The sequence below is a fragment of the Salvelinus namaycush genome, chromosome 31, assembly GCF_016432855.1.
Source record: "Salvelinus namaycush isolate Seneca chromosome 31, SaNama_1.0, whole genome shotgun sequence".
Classification (NCBI taxonomy): domain Eukaryota; kingdom Metazoa; phylum Chordata; class Actinopteri; order Salmoniformes; family Salmonidae; genus Salvelinus; species Salvelinus namaycush.
In genome coordinates, this window is record NC_052337.1 from 34,718,976 (window position 1) to 34,746,839 (window position 27,864).

The 27,864-nt window shown below is 45.7% G+C and overlaps 2 protein-coding genes across 2 annotated transcripts in view; one reads left to right on the plus strand and one right to left on the minus strand.

The window, feature by feature from the left end:
* unc5c (unc-5 netrin receptor C) overlaps positions 1-13,117 on the plus strand; it is a 186,529-nt gene extending 173,412 nt beyond the window's left edge. Inside the window, exons 11-17 of the mRNA XM_038970765.1 lie at positions 1,069-1,156; positions 1,291-1,468; positions 8,838-9,071; positions 9,750-9,899; positions 9,985-10,149; positions 10,809-10,987; positions 11,392-13,117. Coding sequence (XP_038826693.1) covers positions 1,069-1,156; positions 1,291-1,468; positions 8,838-9,071; positions 9,750-9,899; positions 9,985-10,149; positions 10,809-10,987; positions 11,392-11,551 — 1,154 coding nt within the window. The 3' untranslated portion in view covers positions 11,552-13,117. The remainder of the gene's footprint in view (positions 1-1,068; positions 1,157-1,290; positions 1,469-8,837; positions 9,072-9,749; positions 9,900-9,984; positions 10,150-10,808; positions 10,988-11,391) is intronic.
* A 1,665-nt stretch (positions 13,118-14,782) lies between these two features.
* bmpr1bb (bone morphogenetic protein receptor, type IBb) overlaps positions 14,783-27,864 on the minus strand; it is a 119,889-nt gene continuing 106,807 nt past the window's right edge. The window contains exons 5-14 of the mRNA XM_038971327.1: positions 25,176-25,335; positions 24,601-24,703; positions 23,951-24,053; positions 22,610-22,706; positions 22,334-22,472; positions 21,607-21,799; positions 21,005-21,302; positions 20,611-20,786; positions 16,540-16,670; positions 14,783-16,427 (exon numbers count right to left, since the gene is read on the minus strand). Coding sequence (XP_038827255.1) covers positions 16,302-16,427; positions 16,540-16,670; positions 20,611-20,786; positions 21,005-21,302; positions 21,607-21,799; positions 22,334-22,472; positions 22,610-22,706; positions 23,951-24,053; positions 24,601-24,703; positions 25,176-25,335 — 1,526 coding nt within the window. The 3' untranslated portion in view covers positions 14,783-16,301. The remainder of the gene's footprint in view (positions 16,428-16,539; positions 16,671-20,610; positions 20,787-21,004; positions 21,303-21,606; positions 21,800-22,333; positions 22,473-22,609; positions 22,707-23,950; positions 24,054-24,600; positions 24,704-25,175; positions 25,336-27,864) is intronic.

The following is a 27,864-nucleotide window of genomic DNA, read 5'->3' on the forward strand; positions in this document are numbered from 1 at the left end:
GAAGCATTTCTCTAAGTGAATGCAGGAGTGCTCTCTCTCTCTCTCTCTCTCTCTCTCTCTCTCTCTCTCTCTCTCTCTCTCTCTCTCTCTCTCTCTCTGTCTCTCTGTCTCTCTGTCTCTCTCTCTCTCTCTCTCTCTCTCTCTCTCTCTCCCTCTCTCCCTCTCTCTCTCTCTCTCTCTCTCTCTCTCTCTCTCTGTTACTTCTCATACAGTAGCCTATCCGCCTGATACAGTATCTGTGTAGTGCTGTGTGATTTCCCTGCTAGATGCTGACTGCCACCCTTTGAAAGGTTCACTACAAGGACATGGGAAATCAATGCGATATCTGACAAACCCTGGAGACAGAGAGAGGGGGGAAATCTCCCTGAAAAACAGAGCAAGCAGGACATCAAATCAAATCAGACACAGATGGAGAGAATTTAAATCACTGCCTCATAGCCATACAGTTCAGCATTGGGATGAGACTAGAAAACTCATTGATGTTGTCTTATTCTGCCATATAATGGGTTCAGTGTGTGGCAGTATTTACACTACAGTAAGAGACAGTGGGAAGGGGCAGTGATATGGCTGTTGGTGGTTTGGCCTCATGATGTCTCTCCCAATGTTTCTCTCTGTCTGTCTGCTTGGGGCCCCAGGGCTGGGCAGGGGATAAACACTGAACACAGAATGACAGAGCATGACAGGGAGATGTCTAGAGGGCAGTGCTGGGCTGGTTAGACCACTGTGTGTGTGTGTGTGTGTGTGTGTGTGTGTGTGTGTGTGTGTGTGTGTGTGTGTGTGTGTGTGTGTGTGTGTGTGTGTGTGTGTGTGTGTGTGTGTGTGTGTGTGTGTGTGTGTGTGTGACTGGAGTGTGTGTGTGTGTGTGTGTGTGTGTGTGTGTGTGTGTGTGTGTGTGTGTGTGTGTGTGTGTGTGTGTGTGTGTGTGTGACTGGAGTGTGTGTGTGTGTGTGTGTGTGTGTGTGTGACTGGATTGTGTGTGTGACCACGGAGCGTGTGACTACGGAGCGTGTGACTACACTGTCTGTGACTACAGTGTGTGTGTGACCGTGGTGTGTGTTGTCTCCACAGGGGTGAGTCTGCTAGTTCCAGCGGGAGCCGTCCCTCAGGGTAGAGTCTATGAGATGTACGTGACCGTCCACAGGAAGGACAGCATGAGGTAACTGCAATCTCTTCTATTCCCTCTGGCTGTGCTGTTTACACCAGACACACATCTCCTACACACACTACCCATACTGTCACAACACTAACCTGTGTGTGTGTGTGTGCGCGTGTTTGCGTGCGTTCCCTCAGGCCCCCAGTCGATGACTGCCAGACAGTGCTAAGCCCAGTGGTGAGCTGTGGCCCCCCAGGAGCTCTCCTGACACGCCCAGTCATCATCACCATGCACCACTGTGCTGAGGCCGACTGTGGATCAGCCGAGGATTGGCTGATTCAGCTCAAGACCCAATCACAGCAGGCCCAGTGGGAGGTGAGTGGCATGATATGTTCTCTGACATGCAAATGGGTACCTGACGAAGTGTGTGGAGGTGGAAGATGGTACTGGAAAAACGACTAAGGTCAATGTCATGAGGTAGGATGACAGTGGGAATAAAGAGAGTAGAGAATGGGATAAACAAATGTATCTGCACACAGAGCACAAGCTCAATTAGAGACAGAGGATTGTGTAAGAACAGTTATAGGGAATAGCATGCTGGCATTTGCCCCCCAGGCTCTCTGTCTTTTCCGCTCTTGTATGAGTGTGTCCCATCATTAAAAGCGGTGATGATAATGAGTTGTGTTGCCGTGGGCATCTCTGTGAACATAGCCCCATTCCTAGCCTCTCAGCCCTTTGTTTTTAACACACACACACACACACAATGGTTTAATTAGCAGTAGCAGGAGGAGGCGGATGCAGCCTACGCAAACGCCTCCGCACCAGAAACACTTCCTTAAAGCTGGTTAGCCAGCCAGGTTGCACAAGATTTACTTCGAAATCCGACGTCGGTCCAGGTACAAAGGACGTCAAGGAGATGCCATCAAAACTCACCGCTAGGGGTAACGGTGAGCGCTATTACCATCAAGTAGACTTGGCTTTTTGCTCGGGTGTTGTGGGTGTGGCAGAGGGGCATACGCTGTGAGCTATGACTCTGGGGGTTGCAAATGAAATGAATGCCTAACTTAACAAGCCACGAGGCGCCGGCGACAGCAGCGGAGCAACCCGGGGTGGTTGGAGCAAATTCAAAATTCTACGTTTGGAGAAACGTGGACAAACGTCGGAATCTAAAGTCAAATTTGTCAAAGCGTGACATCTTGTTGGGTTAGCGCTGTACCCCCTTATGCTGCAGCAAATGTAGGCCAACCTGTCACAAGAAAAAAAGTTACCATGATGAGATGATAGGTCTGTGTGCATTGTGAATTGCACTCTATACCGAGATGGGCTATCTCTCCCGACCCTGAGCATTGATGCAGAGGCCGTTGAGAAGCCAGATTTAGATATCGCATATAATTTAACAGTTCCATTTCACACCATGCTGTTCATATAAATACATTATTAGAATTTACCGGTTTTCTCACAGTTATTTATCCTGGGAAAAGGGAGTGTTTTTTGGCGGTAAATCCCGGTAAATCTCGGTAACCAGGTCCCCGCCATTCAACCCTAATAAACACACAAACTCACACTTTCTCAGTTCAATAATACACTCTCCCCACAACACTCCCACACACTCATTCTTTCCCTGGCAGTTGAGACGTGCTGCAGTTGTCGGGGGCCTTCTTTCTCCTTAGCTTCGGTGCAGAATTTCTCTTTTACTCTTATATGTGAAATGTAATACAATAGTTTGATAGTTTTTATGCAAAATAAATAACCTATCATTTATTCTTTATAATTTGTCTGGAAAGCATCTAGTTGTAATTTTGTCAGATAGACTGGGCCAATGTAGTATTGCCATGTGAAGGGAAGTATTTGAGTGGCGGTGTAAAACATTGAAATGGTTCCATTTCAGCTAGCTGTCAGAACAGAGCCTCTGGTGCCTGGTCATCACTGGCCTGTCAACTGACACACGTCCATCCCCTCATACACAGGCCCTATTATTCTTCAGCTGCTTAGCAACAGCCTCTGACCTGCTGTCATCCCATCAGAGCTGATAGAGCCCTACTCTACTACTCAAGGTCTGTGGGTGTCTTTCAGAGTTTCACCAAGATGTAGTCCTACAGGAAGCACTGGGGTGTTGACTAGTTAAGGGTTGTGTAGACGTGTGTTGGAAAGAGAACACCACCCACTGGGAACTCACCGGTCGAATCAACGTTGTTTCCACATCATTTCAATCACATTACATTGAACCTACGTGGAATAGACATTGAATTGATTTCTGTTCCCAGTGGATGGTTTCCTGTATTATTTCCTAGATCCTTACATTCCTATATAAGTCTTAACAAAACAGTGGGCTTTCTAGTAGTTAAAGGTTGTGTAGAACACTACTACTGGGATAATCTCGATTCCTGTATTATTTCCTCAATTCCTGCACTTAGAAAAAAAAGGGTTCTAAAGGGTTCTTCGGCTGTCCCTTTGTGAACCCTTTTTGGTTCCAGGTAGAACTAGGGCTGTTGCGGTGACCATAATACCACCAAACCGGCAGTCACGAGTCATGACCACAGTAAAATTCTACGTGACCATTAAGTCACGGTAATTCCCTCTTGTGCATTCTGGACATGTGTTAGTAGTGCCCAACTGGTACTCAAGGCTCTATTGTCCCTCTAACCATTCTGACATCAATGCAAATGCAATCGAAAATCACATCAAACACTTATCATCAAAACAGTATATGCTTTTAAAACTCACCTCGATGTGGTTGATCAATTTGAAGAGAGAAGTTCAACAGCAGGTTGAAAGTGAGTGGAACACATTGTCGTTGTGGATGTTGTTTCAAAGCCTAACACAACGAAATGGACAGCGCTTTCTAATTCAAAACATCCATATGCATATTAGAGCTTATGCATATGCATAGGATTATATGAGCCCAAACCTCCCAAAAAACTGAATTAAAGTAATGATTGTGCTGTTATGCAATACATAGCCTACTGCATATTACACATGGCAGAAAAACATGAGAAAACACTGATTCAAGTTATCTTTGGTACATAATTGGTCTAGCCTAAATTAAACAAATATTGAGTTAGCTTACTACTACTTTGTATTGGATACCGTAGCAATAGGGCATTTTTTGTATTTTCATCATTAATAAGCTGACACATTACCTTCAGCTATAGAATATCTCACCACCGTGAATTTCCATCTCCTCCCCTCTCTCCTTCATTCCTTTATCCCGCGTGCAGACAGGGGGGCCGTCAACAGTTTAATGAAATATGTTTCATTGTGAAAACATATTACTATCGATTTCCCCGAACAGATTTCACTTGGTTTCCCAAATGAAGCACTGGGTAGCTGCAGGAACAGGGTTGGAGGTCTGCATGCAGAGTTTTGGCTCAACTGTCACCACGAAATAACCGGAGTAGCCTACCCGACATGAAACTAACCAGTGGCCTCATATGGATTACATGTCTTTTTTCTCTTGCCCCTATTCCTTGATAATGGGCCATTCTAAATTGAAACAAATGTTACATATTAAATTGAGAATATTCTGATGGGTGAAAATACAGTATGTTCACTTGATGAGACATCGTGTGCAGCCTGAGGCAAGGAACAGAGCACAAACTTTTTTGCAACTTCCTCAAACCATCAATAGCCTATGGTCGCATAATGCAGCTCATATACACTGTATATACAAAAGTATGTGGACACCCCTTCAAATGAGTGGATTCGGCTATTTCAGCCACACCCGTTGCTGACAGGAGTATAAAATGTAACACATAGCCATGCAATCTCCGTGGACAAACATTGTCAGTTGAATTGCCTCACTGAAGAGCTTAGTGACTTTCAACGTGGTACTGTCATAGGATTCCACCATTCCAAGTCAGTTCGTTCAAATATCTGCCCTGCTAGAGCTGCCCCTGTCAACTGTAAGTGCTGTTATTATGAAGTGGAAACGTCTAGGAGCAACAATGGCTCAGCCATGAAGTGGTAGGCCACACAAGCTCACAAAACGGGTCTGCTGAGTGCTGTAGTGCGTAACATGTAAAAATCGTCTGTCTTTGGTTGCAACACTCTTTACCGAGTTCCAAACTGCCTCTGGATGCAACGTCAGCACAAGAACTGTTCGTCGGGAGCATCATGAAATGGGTTTCCATGGCCGAGCAGCCTCACACAAGCCTAAGATCACCATGCACATTGCTCGATGCCATTGGACTCTGGAGCAGTGGAAACGCGCTTTCTGGAGTGATAAATCACGCTTTACCATCTGGCAGTCCGAAGGACGAATCTGGGTTTGGCGCATGCCAGGAGAAATCTACCTGCCAGAATGCATAGTTCCAACTGTACATTTTGGTGGAGGAGGAATAATGGTCTGGGGCTGTTTTTCATGGTTTGGGCTAGTCCCCTTAGTTCCAGTAAAGGAAAATGTTAATACTACAGCATACAATGGCATTCTAGACAATTATGTGCTTCCAACTTTGTGGCAATAGTTTGGGGAAGGACATTTTCCTATTTCAGCATGACAATGGCCCTGTGCACAAAGTGAGGTCCATACAGAATTGGTTTGTTGAGATCGGTGTGGAAGAACTTGACTGGCCTGCACAGAGCCCTGACCTCAACCCCATCGAACACCTTTGGGAGGAATTGGCATGCCGACTGCGAGCCAGGCATCAGTGCCAGGCATTGGGCGATGCTAGGCAGCCAGGCATCGCCCAACATCAGTGCCCGACCTCACTAATGCTCTTGTGGCTGACTGGAAGCAAGTCCCCACAGCAATGTTCCAACATCTAGTGGAAAGCCTTCCCAGAAGAGTGGAGGCTGTTATAGCAGCAAAGGGGGGACCAACCATCTTAATGCCCATGATTTTTGAATGAGATGTTCGACGAGCAGGTGTCCACATACTTATGGTCATGCAATGTATCTTTTGATTTCTAAGGCATTCTATGGTTTGTAGGCTACCATTCACAACTAAAGTTGCCAATAACTCTACGACATAGGACCTGTTTCCAATTATCACTTTTACACACAACATAGCCACGCTCGCGCCGAATGGGAAAAATGTCCTTTCTATTCTATTCAGCTAAATTCAATTACATGTTTCTTACTATAAAATCCTATAAAAAAATGGCATATCTTGTCTGCTAAATGGTGCATAGCCAGATAACGTACAGTAGGCCAACTCATATTTTGTTATTCTGAAATACATTTTCTTCATATCATAATGTTTCTTTAGACATGCCTAAAATAAATTAGGATTTATTGTGATATTCTTATATTATATAAGAATATTATATATTCTTAATTTTTTAAAATGTATTTATTTATTTTTACCCGCTTTTTCTACACAATTGTTAGTAGTAACATATAGTCGTGTCTCATCGCTACAACTCCCGTACGAGCTCGGGAGAGGCGAAGGTCGAGAGCCATGCGTCCTCCGAAACACAACCCAACCAAGCCGCACTGCTTCTTAACACAGCGCGCATCCAACCCGGAAGCCAGCCGCACCAATATGTCAGAGGAAACACCGTACACCTAGCGACCTGGTCAGCGTGCACTGCGCCCGGCCCGCCACAGGAGTCGCTAGTGCCCGATAAGACAAGTATCCCTGCCGGCCAAACCCTCCCTAACCTGGACGACGCTAGGCCAATTGTGCGTCGCCCCATGGACCTCCCGGTCGCGCCCGACTGCGACAGAGCCTGGGCTCGAACCCAGAGTCTCCAGGGCCACATTGTAAATGTAGATGTTCCAAAAGCGCGCATCAGCGGCTTGTATGTGACTTGTATGTGGCTTGTATGTGGCTTGTATATGGCCTGGAGGCCGGGTAAACATGCTAAACATGTTTATCTTATTTAGCAGTCAATTATGGTGAGACCGGCAGTCTTTTGCATGACAATAACGGGCTGACAAAATGTCGAGACCGCCACAGCCCTAGGTAGAACCCTTTTGGGTTCCATGTAGACCCCTCTGTGGAAAGGGTTCTGCATGGAACACAGAAGGGTTCTTCTACCTGGAACCAAAAGTGTTCTACCTGAAACCAAAAAGGGTTCTTCAAAGGGTTCTCCTATGGGAACAGCCAAAGAACCCTTTCAGGTTCTAGATAGCAACTTTTTTTCTAAGAGTGTAGAATTCTAGATACAGCAGTGGGTTTTAGACTAGTTCAGAGTTGTGTAAAAGTTTGTTGGAAGGAGAAACTAGATTCCTGTATATTTTGACTGCCTAACCCATCTGCAGTCAGTGTGGGAGCGACTCAGAGGAAGATGAGGGTTTGATGTGGTAACGAGAGACTGGTTTGAGGCAGTAGAGCCTTTTTTCAGCTGTTTGTTCTACTGCATCACCAACACGCATGTCCTGTCGGTCTCAACACATTCATCACCATGTTACAGAGCCGTCACTGCCCATATCAACATAGTGATGCCATATTGCATCAGCACAGTGAAATCTGATGATTATCAACTGACAATCTGAAGCCTACAGATTGTTCTAGAAGCTTTAATCGATGGGTCTTGGACTCTTTTCCAGCTCCGCAAAAAAATAAAAAAAAATAAACCATGGATAATAGACATGAGAATCTCCATGATGTTGATGTTACTACTGTAGGAGGTATGAACATTTGATGAGGAAGTCATCTGTAATATACATACAGTGTTTAATGTGGGTTACGTAGCGTGTGACTATGACGGATTGCCTCTGGGCAGCCAATAAACCAAGATTGCGACGTGAAAGCGTTTAAACAGAGAAATAACTATTGATTACATCTCAGCCTGTCAGCCACGTGGATGGTAATATCCGTAGGTGATGCCTGGCTGCTTTATATCAGCTTCTCTTCCCGCTGAGCTGAGGCCAACCACACACATACTGGAGGACTGGCGATATATTGCTTTTGCTGTGACATGCGCTGTCAGAAGGGTAGCTCTCCCTTCTATTCTCACCATAGAGAGAGGCAGTCAGACAGTCATAGGGACAGAGATTCAGCGTCTGGCTCTTATATTACCGTCGTACAATGTGAATAATCAGACGTCTTCGTGATGTGTGCAGCACAGTGTGTGTGTGTGTGTGTGTGTGTGTGTGTGTGTGTGTGTGTGTGTGTGTGTGTGTGTGTGTGTGTGTGTGTGTGTGTGTGTGTGTGTGTGTGTGTGTGTGTGTGCGTGTGTGTGTGTGCGCATGGCAGAGTGTAATGAGTAACATGTGTAAGTCAGTAAGTCTCTCCTCACAAAGAGTCTTTCAGCACGTGTGTGTGAGGCCTTAGCCCAGTTTTCCACTGTATTGTAATCATCCCCCTAGTGAGGAACACTCATACTGTCCCCCAGGATCAGTTAAAAAGCCTAATGACCAGCTATAATACTGCTGTTAAATGCCCCGGCTCCAAATAGAAAAACTCTCTTACACACACACACAGTAACACACACACTATGATGGTGTCATTCCTCTTCTCTCTGTCTGTCTCACATAATGGGTTGAATGGATGCCAGGCTGTGTGCTGCTCATAGGAGCGTCAGGATTACAGAGCTCAGCATGCCTCTTGACCCAGTTAGACCCAGACACCAATAATGAAATAGGAATATGCTCTCACATGATCCAGCGTTGTCACTGGGGGGACTAGGAGAGGGCCATTATGCTATAACCTCATACATGGTGGTCTATTGTTAGACATTAAACATGTGGATGTATGTAGGGACTAGGCAGGCACATGTATACATTTACATGGATACTGTAACCACACACACTCTCACACTCACCCTCCCACTCCCTCTTTCTTTCTCTCTCTCTCTAGGAGGTGGTGGTGGTAGGAGAGGAGAACTTCACCACTCCCTGTTACATCCAGATGGATGAGGAGGCGTGTCACATCCTGACAGAGACCCTAGGGACCTACTGCCTGGTGGGCCAGTCCTGCAGCGCGGCCACCACCAAGCGGCTCAAGTTGGCCATCTTCGGCCCCGTCACCTGCCCTGCTCTGGAGTACCACATTAGAGTATACTGCCTGGACGACACACAGGACTCACTCAAAGTAAGAACAATTGTGTGTGTGTGTGGGGGCTATCTGCATGCGTGTGCGTGTGGCGGGGGGAGGGCGTGTGTGTGTGGCGGGGGGAGGGCGTGTATGTGTGTGTGTGTGTGTGTGTGTGTGTGTGTGTGTGTGTGTGTGTGTGTGTGTGTGTGTGTGTGTGTGTGTGTGTGTGTGTGTGTGTGTGTGTGTGTGTGTGCGTGCGTGCGTGCGTGCGTGCGTGCGTGCGTGCGTGCGTGCGTGCGTGCGTGCGTGCGTGCGTGCGTGCGTGCGTGCGTGCGTGCGTGTGTATAGGAGTAGCCAGCAGATGTGTTATAAGGGGAGATGAGCACATGCATTTGAATATAATCTCCATCATCAAGCTGCTCCCAGAGAAATGATGCCGTGCCCTCACAAATATGTCCTCCCCCCATCACAACACATTAGAATACCTCTATCTCTACCTCTACACTGAAGAAAGATAAGGTGTCATTATTACTTTTGGGAGGAGAATAGGACCTGGTTATTTAGTTTGGGATGCAGGGTAATGAGAATTGGGAATGATCATGTTGAATGTAGAAGTGAATGTCAAAGGTTGTGAATGTTTCTAGATGGATTATATCCCATAATTCTCTGCTTCAAACAGTGTGGATAGAGTGGTTGTCTCATGTCTTAACCCTGTGTGTCTCTGTGTTATTATAGGAGGTCCTACAGATGGAGAAGCAGATGGGAGGGAAACTGCTGGACGAACCAAAGACCCTGAACTTCAAGGACAGCACCCACAACCTGCGACTGTCCATCCACGATGTCCCACACACACTGTGGAAGAGCAAGCTACTAGCCAAGTACCAGGTACGCACAGCAAACATGGAATGTAAAGACACACAAGCACCCTTGGTGCCAGTATTAACCCCCCCTCCACCCCCTCTCTCCCCAGGAGTTGTCGTTCCAGCAGGTGTGGTCTGGGTCCCAGAGGAACCTCCACTGTACCTTCACCCTGGAGAGGTTCTGTCCCAGCACCGTAGACCTGGTCTGTAAACTGTGTGTCCGACAGGTGGAGGGTGAAGGACAGATCTTCCAGCTGGACACCACCCTCTCAGAGGTAAGGAGATATTAGAGTGTCCAGATAGAGTACATACGTATAGTGTACTAATAAACATTTACATGCTGAATCATGCATACATGCTCAGACAGATCAGACTAACTTGATTTAGTCGGACTTACTGCTAACTTGAATTGAGGCTGCTGTTATATCGTACATCCCTGTCTTTTTCCATGTCTTTGTCCCTCCTGGGTATTGAGTTTAGCCTTCTGTCAGTGAACTAATTTACTCAGACAGTGAGCCTTGAGCCTGCTGCACAGACAGCCCTCTCGTTGAGAGCTTGTCTGTTATGAGTTACAAGCATTACTGGTTTTATATTTCATAGCTCCATACAGAGCACAGCTCTAAGGGAATAATCACAAAGAGAATGGTGGAGTAGGAGAATATTGGAGCAGAGATGGGACAGGGAACATTGGATAGTGTGCTTTGTGTAACTTGCCCTGGCCTTAGTACTGTAGACACTCGTCTCTGTCTGTCTGGGGATTTCTATCTGACTAGAGGCTAGCAGCTGGCTAGACAATTTTATGAAGGCATGCACCAATTCAAATGAGAACTATATTTGGAACCCTAACTCCAGCAATCAGCTCCCAAAGAATCATTTCAGTCAATTCAAATAGTTGAACCCTGTACTGACATCAGTCTCTCTCTTGCATCTGCAGGACACCCAGAGCATCGACACGTCTCTGCTGGACCCAGCCAGTAACATCACAACCCTGGTGGGGCCCAATGCCTTCCGCATCCCCCTCTCCATCAGACAGAAGCTCTGTGGCAGCCTGGACGCACCACAGACCAGAGGCAACGACTGGAGGATGCTGGCACACAAACTGAACCTGGACAGGTAGTGATGGGACTGGATGATCTGTGTGTGCGTGTGTGCGTGTGGGTGCGTGCGTGTGGTACTGTCCAGTGTTACTGAAGCTTGGGCATCTCTTTTCTTCCCTCTCCCTCTCTCTCTCTCTCTGTGTCTGTGTCTGTGTCTGTGCCTGTGTCTGTGTCTGTGTCTGTGTCTGTGTCTGTGTCTCTGTCTCTGTCTCTGTCTCTGTCTCTGTCTCTGTCTCTCTCTCTCGCTCGCTCCCTCTCCTTCTCCCTCTCCCTCTCCCTCTCCCTCTCCCTCTCCCTTTCCCTCTCCGTCTCCGTCTCCGTCTCCGTCTCCGTCTCCGTCTCTGTCTCTGTCTCTGTCTCTGTCTCTCTCTCTCTCTCTCTATTTCTCTTTCTCTCGCTCTCTCCCCCTTCCCCCATCAGGTATCTGAACTACTTTGCCACTAAGTCCAGTCCTACCGGGGTGATTTTAGACCTGTGGGAGGCACAACACTTCCCCGACGGGAACCTTAGCCGCCTAGCTGCCGTGCTGGAGGAGATGGGTCGCCATGAGAACCTCATGCCCATGGCAACGGACCACTGACACCTGTCCGTCAAAGAACAGGAAATTCCAGGGAGGAGTGAGAGATGAGTCAGGGAGAGAAGGAGAGAGAGTAAGAGCGGCAATCTGTTAGCTGACATGCAGGACAGGCAGAGGCCAAAATTTTTTCAATCAGGGAACACACAGACATAGTGACACACACACACACACGCACATACTTATCATAGCCATGCTCCACTTACAGTATATTGGAAGTAACACTTTGACAAAGGAAAGAGAAAGTTAGTCAGCTCTGTTTGTTCTCTCCCTGGTACAGTTTCCTTTACCGTGATACAGTTTCCTAGGAAACGCTTGATAGTGCTGTCCATATAGTGGATGTGGTGACAGACTGGCTCAGAGCATAGGACCATGGGAAGGAAGGGGTGGGGCGGGGCGGGGCGGGGCGGGGCGGGGAAGGCCCTCCCACTCCACCTGTCCCCATGGCTCCCCATGGTAACCCCTGTAAACAACATTAATGTTGAATGACTCGTCAATATTTCTGATGAAAGAACTTGTTTCAGTGACTATATAGGTCTGTATTTAATAACACATCCATTTATACACAAATATCTCTCCTTTTGTATTTTATGCAGCCTGATATTGAGTTTTCCAGTGTGTTCTTTTCCCCTGCTTTCGTTGCACAGTTCTTTGTTTTCATTGTGCCATAGTGCTACCTAGTGGATTCTCTTAGTAATGACACCTACTGTACAGTCACTGATACAAAGACAATAGCGCAACCTGTACATAAACAAAACATTGAAAACTGTAACCTTTTACAGTGTAAGACTGTCATTATTAATATTAGCTGTTATCATTCATGTTGTGTATTATTACATTGTTTTACAATTATTTTTTGTTACGTTTTATTCTGCAATTATTTACAATTTGCATATTTAGTTTGAAACGATTATATTTGGGTTTATATTGCGCTAGCAAGGGTTTGCTTGTTAGGCCATGAAACCCATGATGCTGATACAAGGAACTGTCTGAGAGGTCAATGAGAGGTCAGTCAGTCAAGTCATCTCTCACTCACAGCATGCCAGTCAGCATAGTCAGAGAGGAAGCGAGAGGGTCCACTCCTGTCAAAATCTGTCCACACGGGAATACAGCGGTAAGCACACCGCCTAACTTCCCGCCTTTGGGACAACGACTCCCATTGTTAGGGTGGAGACATGAGCATCTCGCCATTATATACAGATCTCTGGCATAGTGGAACATCGCAATCTGCTCTCATCGTGTATGGTCCCCTGATGATGACCTTGTCCAAATGAGACAGAACCAGGGTAGAGGAAGAGATGGGAGTCTGTCTTCCAAGGTGGAAGATGTGTCGTTTGTTGATAGACAGACGGTATATTCTGTTAGGACTGATGCAGCCTGATACGATTGCCTTTTACCAAATAATTGATATTGATGTAAAATTCCACGCTAATGTTCTCTTTCATGAAGTCTGAATACTTGTAATCTGATTGTTTCACATGAGCAGATTACTAAAATGACAACATACACTGAGTATAACAAACATTAGGAACACCTTCCTAATATTGAGTTACACCCCCTTTTTGCCCTCAGTACAGCCTCAATTCGTCGGGGCATGGACTCTACAAGGTGTCGAAAGCGTTCCACGGGGATGCTGGCCCATGTTGATTCCTATGCTTCCCACAGTTGTGTCAAATTGACTGGATGTCCTTTGGGTGGTGGACCATTCTTGGTACACACGGGAAACGGTTTAGCATGAAAAACCCAGCAGCGTTGCAGTTCTTGACACAAACCGGTACGCCTAGCTCCTACTACCATACCCCGTTCAAAGGCACTTACATATTTTGTCTTGCCCATTCACCCTCTGAATGACACACATACACAATATATGTCTCAGTTATCTCAAGGCTTAAAAATCCTTCCTTAACCTGTCTCCTCCCTTTCATCTACACTGATTGAAGTGGATTTACACCCTTCAGAGCCTGGTTCCTCTCTAGGTTTCTTCCTAGGTTCCGGCCTTTCTAGGGAGTTTTTCCTAGCCACTGTGCTTCTACATCTGCATTGCTTGCTGTTTGGGGTTTTAGGCTGGGTTTCTGTACAGCACTTTGTGACATCGGCTGATGTAAAAAGGGCTTTATAAATACATTTGATTGATTGATTTAACAAGTGACATCAATAAGGGATCATAGCTTTCACCTGGATTCACCTGGTCAGTCTGTCTTGGAAAGAGCAGGTTCTTAATGTTTTGTATACTCAGTGTACCCCTAACAGTTACTGTTGACTTTCAGTGGGGGGAATGGAAATAGGTGAAATCATGTGAACTTTGACAGATTATCGAATTATTTATCTTGCAAATGGGAAAGCATTAAGTATAAGGATTTTATGATAGCATATTTGTATTATATGATAGCATATTTGTATGTGTATAATAATTGAAGATAACTGTCGACCCAACATTCCTTGAAAAGAAGCAGCGCTGACAATAGTCGTTTGATTAGTTTTGGTTCCCCAAAAAATATTGACAGTTGTGTGAGCATTTTCCTAAAGCCGTCTATGCAAACTTTGCATCCTTTATTAAAAAAATGTACGTACTGAAAAGTGCTAGCCGTTGCATTCCATCGTTCTCCTGAGGCTTCATGGGTAATATTGTATGTATAGTGAGAATGTGGCCAATTCTGTTCTGGCATTCATCATGTTACTTGCAAATGCTTGCATTTCCTCTGTTAAGTTCCTGTACAAAGTGTAAGAAAGAATTTTTAAAACTAATAATAAATTATATTTATATGCAACACTGAATGCAGAATCCGATTCTTCTTTTCCACTTCCTGGTGGCTTTCTCCGTTCAATCTGCATTGCTGAAGTATTACAGATTGTGTGATAGAAATGGGAAGGTCATTTCCGATTGAGAGGACATGCAGCGTTTACCATGAATGCAGTCTCCACTAACGCGGGAACATTGCCTTTGAATTTCAATTAGGCTGTAACTCTGAACTTCCGCGATACGGATTGAATAGAGCCCTAACACTAGCTACCACAACCTTAACCCTAGCTTCATGTCCCCAGATCAACCCCAAACCTAGCCATAACCCACATTTTGGTTTATCTTACTTGAATCTATTTATCCTGCTTTTCTCTTTGGATTCATAAGGTGTAGGATTTCCTTTAGGATTCCTGTGGGATTTTTCTGCAGTTTTCCTGTGTATGTGTGTGTTCGTGCGTGAGAGAGAGAAATTCAAATAATCTAAAAGAGAGACGATATGGAGACTGACAGCATTTTATTAGGGAATGTTCCCCTGGTCCACACACTCTCTTATACACATATATACAGATTAAATAAGGCACACGCCATAGTGGACACTCAGCGAGTTATTCTATACACAAGTCAAAGGCAAACATCCAAAACATATTTAACATTATTATTAAGTCCATCATTATCAATACATTGCAACATTGTTATTTACAATTAAATTCTGTGAGGGGGAGAAAACAAGAATATTATAGTAGCAAGACAACCATGAGTGAGTCCATCTTATTGGCATGACTCAGCTAGCCTGATTAGGGCAATTCCACGTGAAGTAACTCAAGAGTTTTCACTTTAAAATGTATGTCAAACAAGAAACACACAGTCATTCTGTTACCAAATTTAGCATCTGCACTGTTCTTCAAGTTAATGTGTTTTTGTTACATTTTAAGTGGAAGTTGTTAAAATGTGTCCTTTTGTTGTGTGGTTTGTTTAACTTTGCAATCATCGGTTTTTGTTTGACATGCATTTGAAAGTAAAAAAAATTGATTCTCAGCATCGCTCTGTTACCATGGAATTGCCCAGTAACATCACTCCCATGCTTTTTAATTAACCATCAGCTTCATCAGAATCATAACATAACGATGATCCTTTTCTCCTATCGTTAGTCCTTGATAAAGAGACATTTCAGGGGATTAAGAATGACTCTTTTGGATAGCCAAATGGCCCCAAGTCAATATTGAAGCAATGTGTTTTCCTGTACGAATAGAACCAAATACCTGGGTTTCTAGGGCAGTGATGCTGCAAGAATTACTGAGTGATCGACATCCCTTCCAACAGTATGCAGAGATTTCTTTACCGTTGCAAAACTTTGGGTTTGAAGATAAACAAATAGGGCCAGTTGCTACAGCACAACGGGGAAAAAAACTAAGTCTTTATTTGAACTAGCCATCATAACCCTAGATAACAATGTCGTAAACATGGCATTAAGCTTCATGAACATTCTGACATTGTTATGACGGGTTTTGAAGGGGTTACTGTGGCTCGTTGAATTCAAATGTTACCGCGAAAACAAAACAATACTGTTATATGGCTTTAGATGGACAGAGCAGGAACTCCTCTTTCTCGTCCCTCTCTTGGCCACGTGGGACGGAGTGACTCCTCCTCTCCTGCAGAGGGTACTGTCTGTCCTTGTGTTTTCCCCTCACTCACACAGCCACTCCGCTTTCACAGAAAGCAATGCCAGACCAGACCAGACCGGCTCAGACCAGACTGGCCCAGAACAGAAACTGCCCACTGGGACTCTCTCTGTCTTGGCAGTGGCACGGGCAAGAAGAGAGCAGACCCTGAACCTGGGAAAACCCACTCTTTCCCTCTCACTCGCTCTTTCCCTCTCTCTCTCATTCTTTCTCTCTTTCAATCTCTCTATCTCCTGCCTTGCCCTCCTCCCGTGGGCCTGGCAGAGTGGCCCTAGGCCAAGGACATGTCTCTAGGGGATGAGTGTCTCTAGGTGGCGGCAGGAGGAGCAGCAGCGTGTCACAGTTTGATGTCCTGAGACTCAGACATCTTGGCCAGGGTCTTCTTCACTCTCAGAGCAGTGAGGCGAGATGCAGGGTTGTGGGCCCAGCACTCCGTCATCAGCTTCCCCATCTGTCTGAGACACTGAACACACATACCAAGGTCAGAAATCAACATACACTCATCAAACACAGTAGCATGTGTATGAGTATACTGAGGTCAAGCATATAACAGAATCACAAAGATTTTTCCTTACCTCATCACTGCTCCAGCGGTTGGCGAAGGAGGGTCTCTGTCTCTTGATGCACACCACCTCCCTCATGTCTTCATAGGAGGGGTCAGAGGACACCAGGTCATGGTAGGGCAGCTGGTACTCCTCTACGATGCCTACAGGACATGAGGCACATGGAGAGAGAGATGTTAGATCTTGACATTCATCACAAAGCCCACTGATATTGCAAACTACTTTAATGACTTTTTCGTTGGCAAGATAAGCAAACTCAGGGATGACATGCCAGCAACAAACGCTGACACTACACATACAAGTATATCGGACCAAATTATGAAAGACAAGCATTGTACTTTTGAATTCTGTAAAGTCAGTGTGGAAGAGGTGAAAAAATTATTGTTGTCTATCAACAATGACAAGCCACCAGGGTCTGACAATCTAGATGGCAAATTACTGAGGATAATAGCAGACGATATTGCCACTCCTATTTGCCACATCTTCAATTTAAGCCTACTACAGAGCGTGTGCCCTCAAGCCTGGAGGGAAGCTAAAGTCATTCCTCTACCCAAGAATATTAAAGCCCCCTTTACTGGCTCAAATAGCAGACCAATCAGCCTGTTACCAACCCTTAGCAAACTTCTGGAATAAATTGTGTTTGACCAGATACAATGCTATTTAAAGTAAACAAATTGACAACAGAATTTCAGCATGTTTATAGGGAAGGACATTCAACAAGCACAGCACTTACACAAATGACTGATGATTGGCTGAGAGAAATTGATGATAAAATGATTGTGGGGGCTGTCTTGTTAGACTTCAGTGAAGCTTTTGACATTATTGATCATAGTCTGCTGCTGGAAAAGAATATGTGTTATGGCTTTACACCCCCTGTTATAATGTGGATAAAGAGTTACTTGTCTAACAGAACACAGAGGGTGTTCTTTAATGGAAGCCTATCAAATATAATCCAGTAAGAATCAGAAATTCCCGAGGGTAGCTGTTTAGGCCCCTTGCTTTTTTCAATTTTTACTAACGACATGCCACTGACTTTGAGTAAAGCCAGAGTTTCTATATATGCGGATGACTAAACGATATACACGTCAGCTACTACAACACTCAACAAAGAGCTGCAGTTAGTTTCATAGTGGGTGGCAAGGAATAAGTTAGCCCTAAATATTTCTAAAACTAAAAGCACTGTATTTGGAACAAAACATTCACTAAACCCTAAACCTCAACTAAATCTTGTAATAAATAATGCGGAAATTGAGAAAGTTGAGATGACTAAATTGCTTGGAGTAACACTAGATTGTAAACTGTCCTGGTCAAAACATATTGATGCAGTAGTAGCTAAGATGGGGAGAAGTCTGTCTATAATAAAGCGATGCTCTTAGCAACACTATCAACAAGGCAGGTCCTACAGGCCCTAGTTTTGTCGCACCTTGACTACTGTGTCAGGTGCCACCAAATAGGACTCTCAGAACAGGGCAGCACGGCTGGCCCTTGGATGGACACAGAGAGCTAATATTAATAATATGCATGTCAATCTCTCCTGGCTGAAAGTGGAGGAGAGATTGACTTCATCACTACTTTTAGTTATGAGAGGTATTGACATGTTGAATGCACCGAGTTGTCTGTCTAAACTACTGGCACACAGCTCGGACACCCCATGCATACCCCACAAGACATGCCACAAGAGGTCTCTTCACAGTCCAAGTCCAGAACAGACTATGGGAGGCACACAGTACTACATAGAGCCATGACTACATGGAACTCTATTCCACATCAAGTAACTGACGCAAGCAGTAAAATTAGATTTAAAAAACACAATAGAACAGCGGGGACTGTGAAGAAACACAAACATTGACGCACGCACGCACGCACGCACGCACGCACGCACGCACGCACGCACGCACGCACGCACGCACGCACGCACGCACGCACGCACACACACACACTTAGTACTGTAAATATGTGGTAGTGGTGGAATAGGGGCCTGAGGGAACACAGTGTGTTGTGAAATCTGTGAATGTATTGTAATGTTCTCAAATTGTATAAACTGCCTTAATTTTGCTGGATCCCAGGAAGAGTAGCTGCTGCTTTGGCAGTAGCTAATGGGGATCCATAATAAATACTAAATACTGTGACATCCCAGCTGAGAGAGGAGTAAGATGATACACAGTGGAACGGGGTAAGATAACTGAACAGTAGGGGTGTAACGGAACACGTATTTGTTTGGACCTGGGTTCGGTCCAAACTGTGAACCCGAATGAATACATATGAGTAGAAAAAAAACATTTCAGGCTATTCCGTTAAAACAACTAGATCCTATGCGCATGTTGTAATCAAAATTTGAATCTTAATTGCCGCACTTCAAATGATCCTTTTAGCCGTGTGTGGCACACACGCTAGGAGATATCTAATCAATGGAAGACGGAATTAAAATGACGCAATTAAAAGTTAAAAGGGGAAGGATATGCTACAACAACCAAGAGCCAACAGGTAGGCTGCTACTTCATATTCTGAATGGAGTTGTTGTCATCTGTAACTGTCGGACAGGGGGAAAACGCATGCAGCCTCAATTAGCCTACCTAGCTAGCTTAGCTAACTAACTTCTCTCGGTTTGATGCAGTCAAGACAGGTACTACCAAAGACAGTATGACGATAGGCGGACACTGCTTCTCCAATAGAAATTCCTGATCACACTTGTAGGCGATCTCATGGCGACGCTGGCTAGCTAAGCTCATGCGCAGAAACACGTCATCGGGTCCAACGGTCGTCATCGGGTCTAACGGTCGTCATCGGGTCTAACGGTCGTCATCGGGTCTAACGGTCGTCATCGGGTCTAACGGTCGTCATCGGGTCTAACATGTTCAACTACTTGACATTGGCTCAAATCTAGGTTGTGCCTTTAGATTGAGAGAAAATTAACATCTAAGGAAGAAAATGTCCCTTTTGTCATTGACTTATCAAACCCCGGCCTGGTCTGCTTGGTCTGTTTCACAAGCATTGCCGGAAGTCTCGCAATGTTGCGCCTCCGAGGTTAGAAACTCTGTATACTACGTTGGATGATAAATAACCTAGCTATGGCAAGCTAGAAGTTTACTAGCGTGAGTCGGCTTGGTTGGTTACCTTCTCTCTCAGTCACTCCCTCCATCCTGCTTGCTCCCTGTGTCACTCGCTCACACACCGCATAGCCTCTCAACCTCAATCTCCTCTCCCTCGCCTTTTATCAGCTTCAGTTAATAAAGTAGCTTAACAATTTACTTTTCTGCTGCTTCCCTCACTCGGATCGGACCAGGTCTGCATCCAACAAGGTCTATACGGAACGGGATTAGCTGTCCTCAGGTCTGTTTGTAACAGGTATCTATAGCCTATATAGAGACCCGGGGTGGGTAAGCCCCAGGTCCATTTTGGAAGGGGTCCAACTTTTTGGACCCATGAAGACCTCTACCCACTCTATATAAGCAAACCCAAGCCCAAGTTGTCAAGTAATTGACCAATGCACCCTGGTGTGTTGCGCTTACTACAGATAGATGGACCTCCAGGGCCACATTCAGTTGCCAAACGTTGCAGATAGAAATGCCATGAATAGAGCTGATGTGATTCCTTATTCTATATGTCAGAAAGGCATGTTTGTTCTAGACTGACTGTTTCTATCTGAACGTTCCAAAACATTGCGTCCTGCTGAGTGGGAGATGAGAAGTACCGCGCTACAGACGTGCCCCCTTTATGAGAGTGTCTACAGAGTTGGTATACCTGATTGTGCTCTCATCAGACATTATATGGTTAATCTATTCCTGGGTTAGTTTAGCATCTTTTTCCAAATGATAAAAAATGTAGTACGTCAATTTATTTTCCCGCTGTACTGAAATGAACGGTGACCCCAAAACCGCAATATGTACCGAACCGTGGGTTTGGTGAACCGTTACACCCCTACTGAACAGGATAAAAAAATAAACGTTTGAATAAGAAACATTTTTAATTGGACAAGCATTTTGGCAAATGTCTGCATGCACATGATCAAAGATCACGTCAGTCTACTTCACATCTAAAAATTATATCAGACAGTGAAGCAGAGCATTGTGGGCTGTGTCTGACCTCCAGATACGCAGCGCCGGGCGATCTCCCAGAGGATGAGGCCGAAGCTGTACATGTCGGCCATGATGTAGGACTGAAAGTGTTTCCTGTTCAGACTCTCGTCCAGCACCTCTGGGGGCATATAGCGCTTTGTGCCCACCCTGGTGTTGGGAGGGATGTCCACCTCGTTGGTGTCACTGAGAGAGGCAGGAGTAAGGAGAGAAATACCACATCTTTTCATCAACATTGCACCTTTAAAACAACACAGTCTTTGCATTTCTGGACTGATGCTGATTTTTACCGGAGTGAAAAGTTTCGAAACATAACAAAGTAGAACAAATCTGCTCTATAAAGATGTTTCGTTATTTCTACATTCATGACCTGATGTATGTCAGATGTCCCTTTCATGTCCTACCTGATGAATTTGACGGCAAGACCCAGGTCTGCGATGCAGCAGGCCCCGTTCTTCTTTACCAGGATGTTCTTGCTCTTCAGGTCTCTGTGGGCGATGGCTGGCTTGCCCTGGGTGCCAAAGATCTCTGTGTGGAGGTGACAGAGGCCTGACACTGAGGAGTAGGCCAGCCGCAGCATGGCCTTGATGTCTAGCGTGGTGGACTTGAGGTAGTCGTACAGAGATCCACTCTCATGGTAGTCTGTGATCAGGTAGAGCTGGGTCCACGAGCCTGTTCCCTTGATGTCCGCTGCTATGAAGCCTGGGTAGGGAGGAGACGGTGGGGAGAGATCTTTGAGGAGATGCAAAGGGCTCAATTCAATCTGTAGCGTGGAATGTCTGCGTTGTAATGCGGTTGACATTTAAAGGTAACTTCCGGTTGAACTGACAAACGCAGTGTTTACTGTGAACACGGTAACATTGCCTTTAAATGTAAATCGCGCTACAATGCAGATTTTCCGGCTACGGATTGAATCAAGCCAAAAGACACACACATGTAGAGAAGCACACAAGGAAGTGCACACACACAGGTGCACACACACACACACACAACCCGCTGTCCTTACCCAGTATGTTCTCGTGTCTCATGAGGACAGTTTGGTAGATCTCTGTCTCTCTGAACCAGCTGGCCTCCTCGGTGGTGAAGAACACTTTGACAGCCACTCTCTCTCCTCTCCAGCGACCCATCCACACCTCCCCGTAGCGGCCCTTACCTATCTGCTTCACCATCTGAATCTGCTTGGCTATGGTGCGCTGCACCTGAGCACAGGAAAACACCCACACCGTCGTCAGCGCCAATAAAATAATAATCGTCGTCAACAACTAAAATGAACATTGTAATCGTCAAGATCATAATATCCTAATATCATAATCACGATTTCTGCATCTAATTCAACAAACCCACATCCTAATCCTGATTTATGCATCTAATTCAACATAACTAACCCACATCATAATCCTGATTTCTGCATCTAATTCAACATAACTAACCCACATCATAATCCTGATTTCTGCATCTAATTCAACATAACTAACCCACATCATAATCCTGATTTCTGCATCTAATTCAACATAACTATCCCACATCATAATCACGATTTCTGCATCTAATTCAACAAACCCACATCATAATCCTGATTTCTGCATCTAATTCAACATAACTATCCCACATCATAATCGCGATTTCTGCATCTAATTCCACATAACTAACCCACTGAGAGAGTACCACTGTATTGCTGGACTGATTTTGCCATTGGTTGCTGATGTGTGTGATGTGCAGTGTTGAGCTCTCACCAGCAGGGGGAGTCCTGATCCTGATCCAGAGCTCTGGGACTGTTCTATTAGGTCCTTCAGAGACTCTCCAGGGGGAATGTAAGTCTCATCCTGCTCCAGACCAATACTGTAGTGAGGCCGGGACTCCTGACGCTTATACCTGGAAGAGACACATTGGTAAAGCCCTTAGTAATGCAACTAAGGGCATTATCCTTCTTCTAAAAGCATTACATTGGTCTATGTTACCAATCTCCTCAGTGTGTGAGTCGGAGTCCAAGTCCATGTGTGTTTTCTCACCTGAAGTAACAGAAGACGATGATGAGCGCCAGGATGATGCTGCAGACTGTGACAGAGATGAAGAGAGCCATGTGGTGGATACTGCTGTCCACGTAATCTACAAAAGAGAGAGAGAGAGAGTCAAAGAGAGAGAGTCAGAGAGAGAGAAAGAGAGAGTCAGAGAGAGCCAGAGAGAGAGAGAGCGAGTCAGAGAGAGAGAGAGAGAGTCAAAGAGAGAGAGAGTCAGAGAGAGAGAGAGAGAGTCAGAGAGAGCCAGAGGGAGCCAGAGAGAGAGAGAGCAAGCCAGAGAGAGAGAGAGAGAGTCAGAGAGAGAGAGAGAGAGAGAGAGTTAGAGAGAGAGAGAGAGAGAGAAGAGAGTCAGTCAGTTCACACATCCACAGAGCCAAACCTAACACTGGGGTCAACTCAACAGTACCAGTTCTCCATTCATCTCTTTATAACAGTTTAATTCCAAACCCTGCCAAATCTCAGAGATGGGGACAAACTCTTATTTTCCACTCTCCTCCCCCACCTCCCCCCTTCTCTTGTTCCTCTTTCCCCCTTCTCCCCCTCTCAGTGTGTGATCGATCATATCCCCTTCCTGAAAAAAACAGATTGGGTGTCACACTGACATCGCCACGGCAACCCCTGAGGCCCTAAGCTGCTCTGGGACTCTAGCCTTTCTGCCAGCCTCCTGTCAATCATTCACACACTCACACACGCACGCGTACATACACATACACTTGGAGATAGACACACGCGGAAATGATCTCACTGTACAATTTGCCTCGTTTGACAAATCAATTTGTCTTTGACTAATTTCCTTGATAGACGTAACGCACCACGCACACACACGTACGTACGCGCAAAAACACACACACACACACACACACACACACACACACACACACACACACACACACACACACACACACACACACACACACACACACACACACACACACACACACACACACACACACACACACAGTGTTGGTGTCTAGCTAGAAGAGTGACAGATGGACAGATATTTCAGATCCGTAGCAGCGCAGGAAACTCAAGCAGGCCCTGGGGAAAGGCTGTCCTTTTCATTAGAGGGTGAGAGAACAAGCCTGCCAGCTCCATTTCACCTGCCTCCCACTGTCTTCCTTCCAGCCTTCCCCTGTCTTCCCCCTGAGCAGCAAGTGCCACTCCAGCCAGCACTATACACTGTGGTTTGTAACAGTTTAAACTGTCACTACCCATCACACCCAAGTGCAGGTTGAGGGAGCCCACTCTGAAAGCCTCTTCCGCACAAGAGGACAGAGATTCCCTGTGTTGACTGGGTGGAATTCAGTGTGTGTGACTGAGTGTGTCTCTTACCAGGGGCCCTCGGTGGTGGTAAAGTAGGATACAGGTCTTTATTGCAGAAGTCCTGGTCTGTACAGCACTCTAGAGCCCTCCTCTGACGGGCATTCCCTGTGTCCTGTTGTGACCCACCATAAACACACTGTTACATCTACACAACTCTAATTACTAGACAACAGTTTGAAGGACTGCAGATGCAGGATCTTCATTTGTTCACTATTTTGTGGCAGGAAATGCAAACCTGTAATGAATTAGAGGTTTAAAACGGATTCTACTATTTGTAATTTCCGCTTTGAAATATCAGACTTGATTTGTCCTAACAAAAAATATATCAATACCTATATATAATCCACATAATTATTTACATTTCCTGTTGCTGCAGGACTATTTTCCTGCCGTTGCAAACTGGCTCAAATTAAGATACTACATCTGTATAGGGTATTTACAATGTTGCTTATTGATGGCGAGACAAGGTTGGCCTAACACATTGCTTTCATTGTAGAGGTAGTAGGTTTGTTAAGGTCTGATTCGAAGAGATTCCTTTGAGAACTGTAGTGAGTCATAGAGGGATTATAAGGATTTACAAGAGCTTATAAAGCTGGTTCAACTGCACTTCTACAGTGACTGCGCCTGCACTTGATGGCGTTCACATACACACCACTTACCCTGCACTGAAACTCCGAACCCACCAGCCCCAGACACCCAGAGGTCAGCACAGGGAGACTTCCCTCTTCATCCTCCACCATGGTGAAACAATAACCATCAGTCCTGAAGAGATACCGTGATCATCAACATCTGTGCCCGTTCCACTGTCAATCTTTCAACATAACATATTCATCATGACTAAAATTCACAGTGCTGAGAAGGTTGTATTGGCAACCACAATCACATGTAATAACACAACTAGACGCGGATGGAGACAGTGGGCATGAATCTGTCTGTAATTGTGCTTGTATTTAAATATCTCATTACTGTCGGAGTTCATATGTTCCACAGTGGCTGTGGCACAGACACCAGTGTATTTTCTGTTCACTGAATTAGAGTTTTACAGGATAGTGACCGATATGAGGAATTGCCTCTGCTGTGTACTAATTAATGCAAGCTAATTACACATTAGATATTAGACACAGTGGATTCTAAGATGGTCTGAAAAAGACGTCGACCGTGTCAACAGGGTTGTAATTTTGTGGAATTTGTGTGCGTCTGTGCGTGTGTGTCTGTGCGTGCGTGTGAATCATACCTGCAGGTATTGTTGGTCGAGTCTTCAGGACAGTGATGGTAACAGTGACACCAGAGGATCCTCTGTGTTGGAACCGGGGCTGTACTCCCACTGTTCTCCCACCTACTGTCTGACCTGGCTCTCCCAGGGTTCCTCAGTAACATGGTGTCCAACACGTTGGCTACAGAGACACAGAGAGGACAGAGCAGGTTTATTAGTCCCAGGACCAGGACAGACCAAACACAGTTATATCACAGAGGGGACAGACCAAACACAGTTATATCACAGAGAGGGGACAGAGCCGGCTTAGTCCCAGGACAGATCAAACACAGTTATATCACAGAGAGGGGACAGAGCCGGCTTAGTCCCAGGACAGACCAAACACAGTTATATCACAGAGAGGGGACAGAGCCGGCTTAGTCCCAGGACAGATCAAACACAGTTATATCACAGAGAGGGGACAGACCAAACACAGTTATATCACAGAGGGGACAGACCAAACACAGTTATATCACAGAGAGGGGACAGACCAAACACAGTTATATCACAGAGAGGGGACAGAGCCGGCTTAGTCCCAGGACAGATCAAACACAGTTATATCACAGAGGGGACAGACCAAACACAGTTATATCACAGAGAGGGGACAGAGCCGGCTTAGTCCCAGGACAGACCAAACACAGTTATATCACAGAGAGGGGACAGAGCCGGCTTAGTCCCAGGACAGACCAAACACAGTTATATCACAGAGAGGGGACAGAGCCGGCTTAGTCCCAGGACAGATCAAACACAGTTATATCACAGAGAGGGGACAGAGCCGGCTTAGTCCCAGGACAGATCAAACACAGTTATATCACAGAGAGGGGACAGAGCCGGCTTAGTCCCAGGACAGATCAAACACAGTTATATCACAGAGAGGGGACAGAGTCGGCTTAGTCCCAGGACAGACCAAACACAGTTATATCACAGAGAGGACAGACCAAACACAGTTATATCACAGAGAGGGGACAGACCAAACACAGTTATATCACAGAGAGGGGACAGAGTCGGCTTAGTCCCAGGACAGACCAAACACAGTTATATCACAGAGAGGGGACAGACCAAACACAGTTATATCACAGAGAGGGGACAGAGTCGGCTTAGTCCCAGGACAGACCAAACACAGTTATATCACAGAGAGGGGACAGACCAAACACAGTTATATCACAGAGAGGGGACAGAGTCGGCTTAGTCCCAGGACAGACCAAACACAGTTATATCACAGAGAGGGGACAGACCAAACACAGTTATATCACAGAGAGGGGACAGAGTCGGCTTAGTCCCAGGACAGACCAAACACAGTTATATCACAGAGAGGGGACAGAGCCGGCTTAGTCCCAGGACAGATCAAACACAGTTATATCACAGAGAGGGGACAGAGCCGGCTTAGTCCCAGGACAGACCAAACACAGTTATATCACAGAGAGGGGACAGACCAAACACAGTTATATCACAGAGGGGACAGACCAAACACAGTTATATCACAGAGAGGGGACAGAGTCGGCTTAGTCCCAGGACAGACCAAACACAGTTATATCACAGAGAGGGGACAGACCAAACACAGTTATATCACAGAGAGGGGACAGAGTCGGCTTAGTCCCAGGACAGACCAAACACAGTTATATCACAGAGAGGGGACAGAGCCGGCTTAGTCCCAGGACAGACCAAACACAGTTATATCACAGAGAGGGGACAGACCAAACACAGTTATATCACAGAGAGGGGACAGAGCCGGCTTAGTCCCAGGACAGATCAAACACAGTTATATCACAGAGAGGGGACAGAGCCGGCTTAGTCCCAGGACAGATCAAACACAGTTATATCACAGAGAGGGGACAGACCAAACACAGTTATATCACAGAGAGGGGACAGAGCCGGCTTAGTCCCAGGACAGACCAAACACAGTTATATCACCGAGGGGACAGACCAAACACAGTTATATCACAGAGAGGGGACAGACCAAACACAGTTATATCACAGAGGGGACAGACCAAACACAGTTATATCACAGAGAGGGGACAGAGTCGGCTTAGTCCCAGGACAGACCAAACACAGTTATATCACAGAGAGGGGACAGAGTCGGCTTAGTCCCAGGACAGACCAAACACAGTTATATCACAGAGAGGGGACAGAGCCGGCTTAGTCCCAGGACAGACCAAACACAGTTATATCACAGAGAGGGGACAGACCAAACACAGTTATATCACAGAGAGGGGACAGAGCCGGCTTAGTCCCAGGACAGACCAAACACAGTTATATCACCGAGGGGACAGACCAAACACAGTTATATCACCGAGGGGACAGACCAAACACAGTTATATGGACACTGTGTCATTCAAACGGCTGCACCTACCTTGTAGTAAAACTTAAGTGCATACATAACTGAGGTAAATTCGAATTAAATCAAAGCTAGCAAAGTGACATTTTCTCCACTCTTCAACTCCCTCTTTCCAGACATGCTTGAAAAATCTAAAAGCCTAGGCAACGTTGCCATAGTAACGTAGCCACAGAAACGGTGACAGTGTCTGGTGAAAGCTACCCTTCTGTTCTGTTCTGGCCTCAACTCAATGTACCTGCCTGAGACTGGAACAACACTGGTACACTTAATACTCTCACAAGAAAGAGCTTTTTGTGCTCAGTGTGTGTGTGTGTGTGTGTGTGTGTGTGTGTGTGT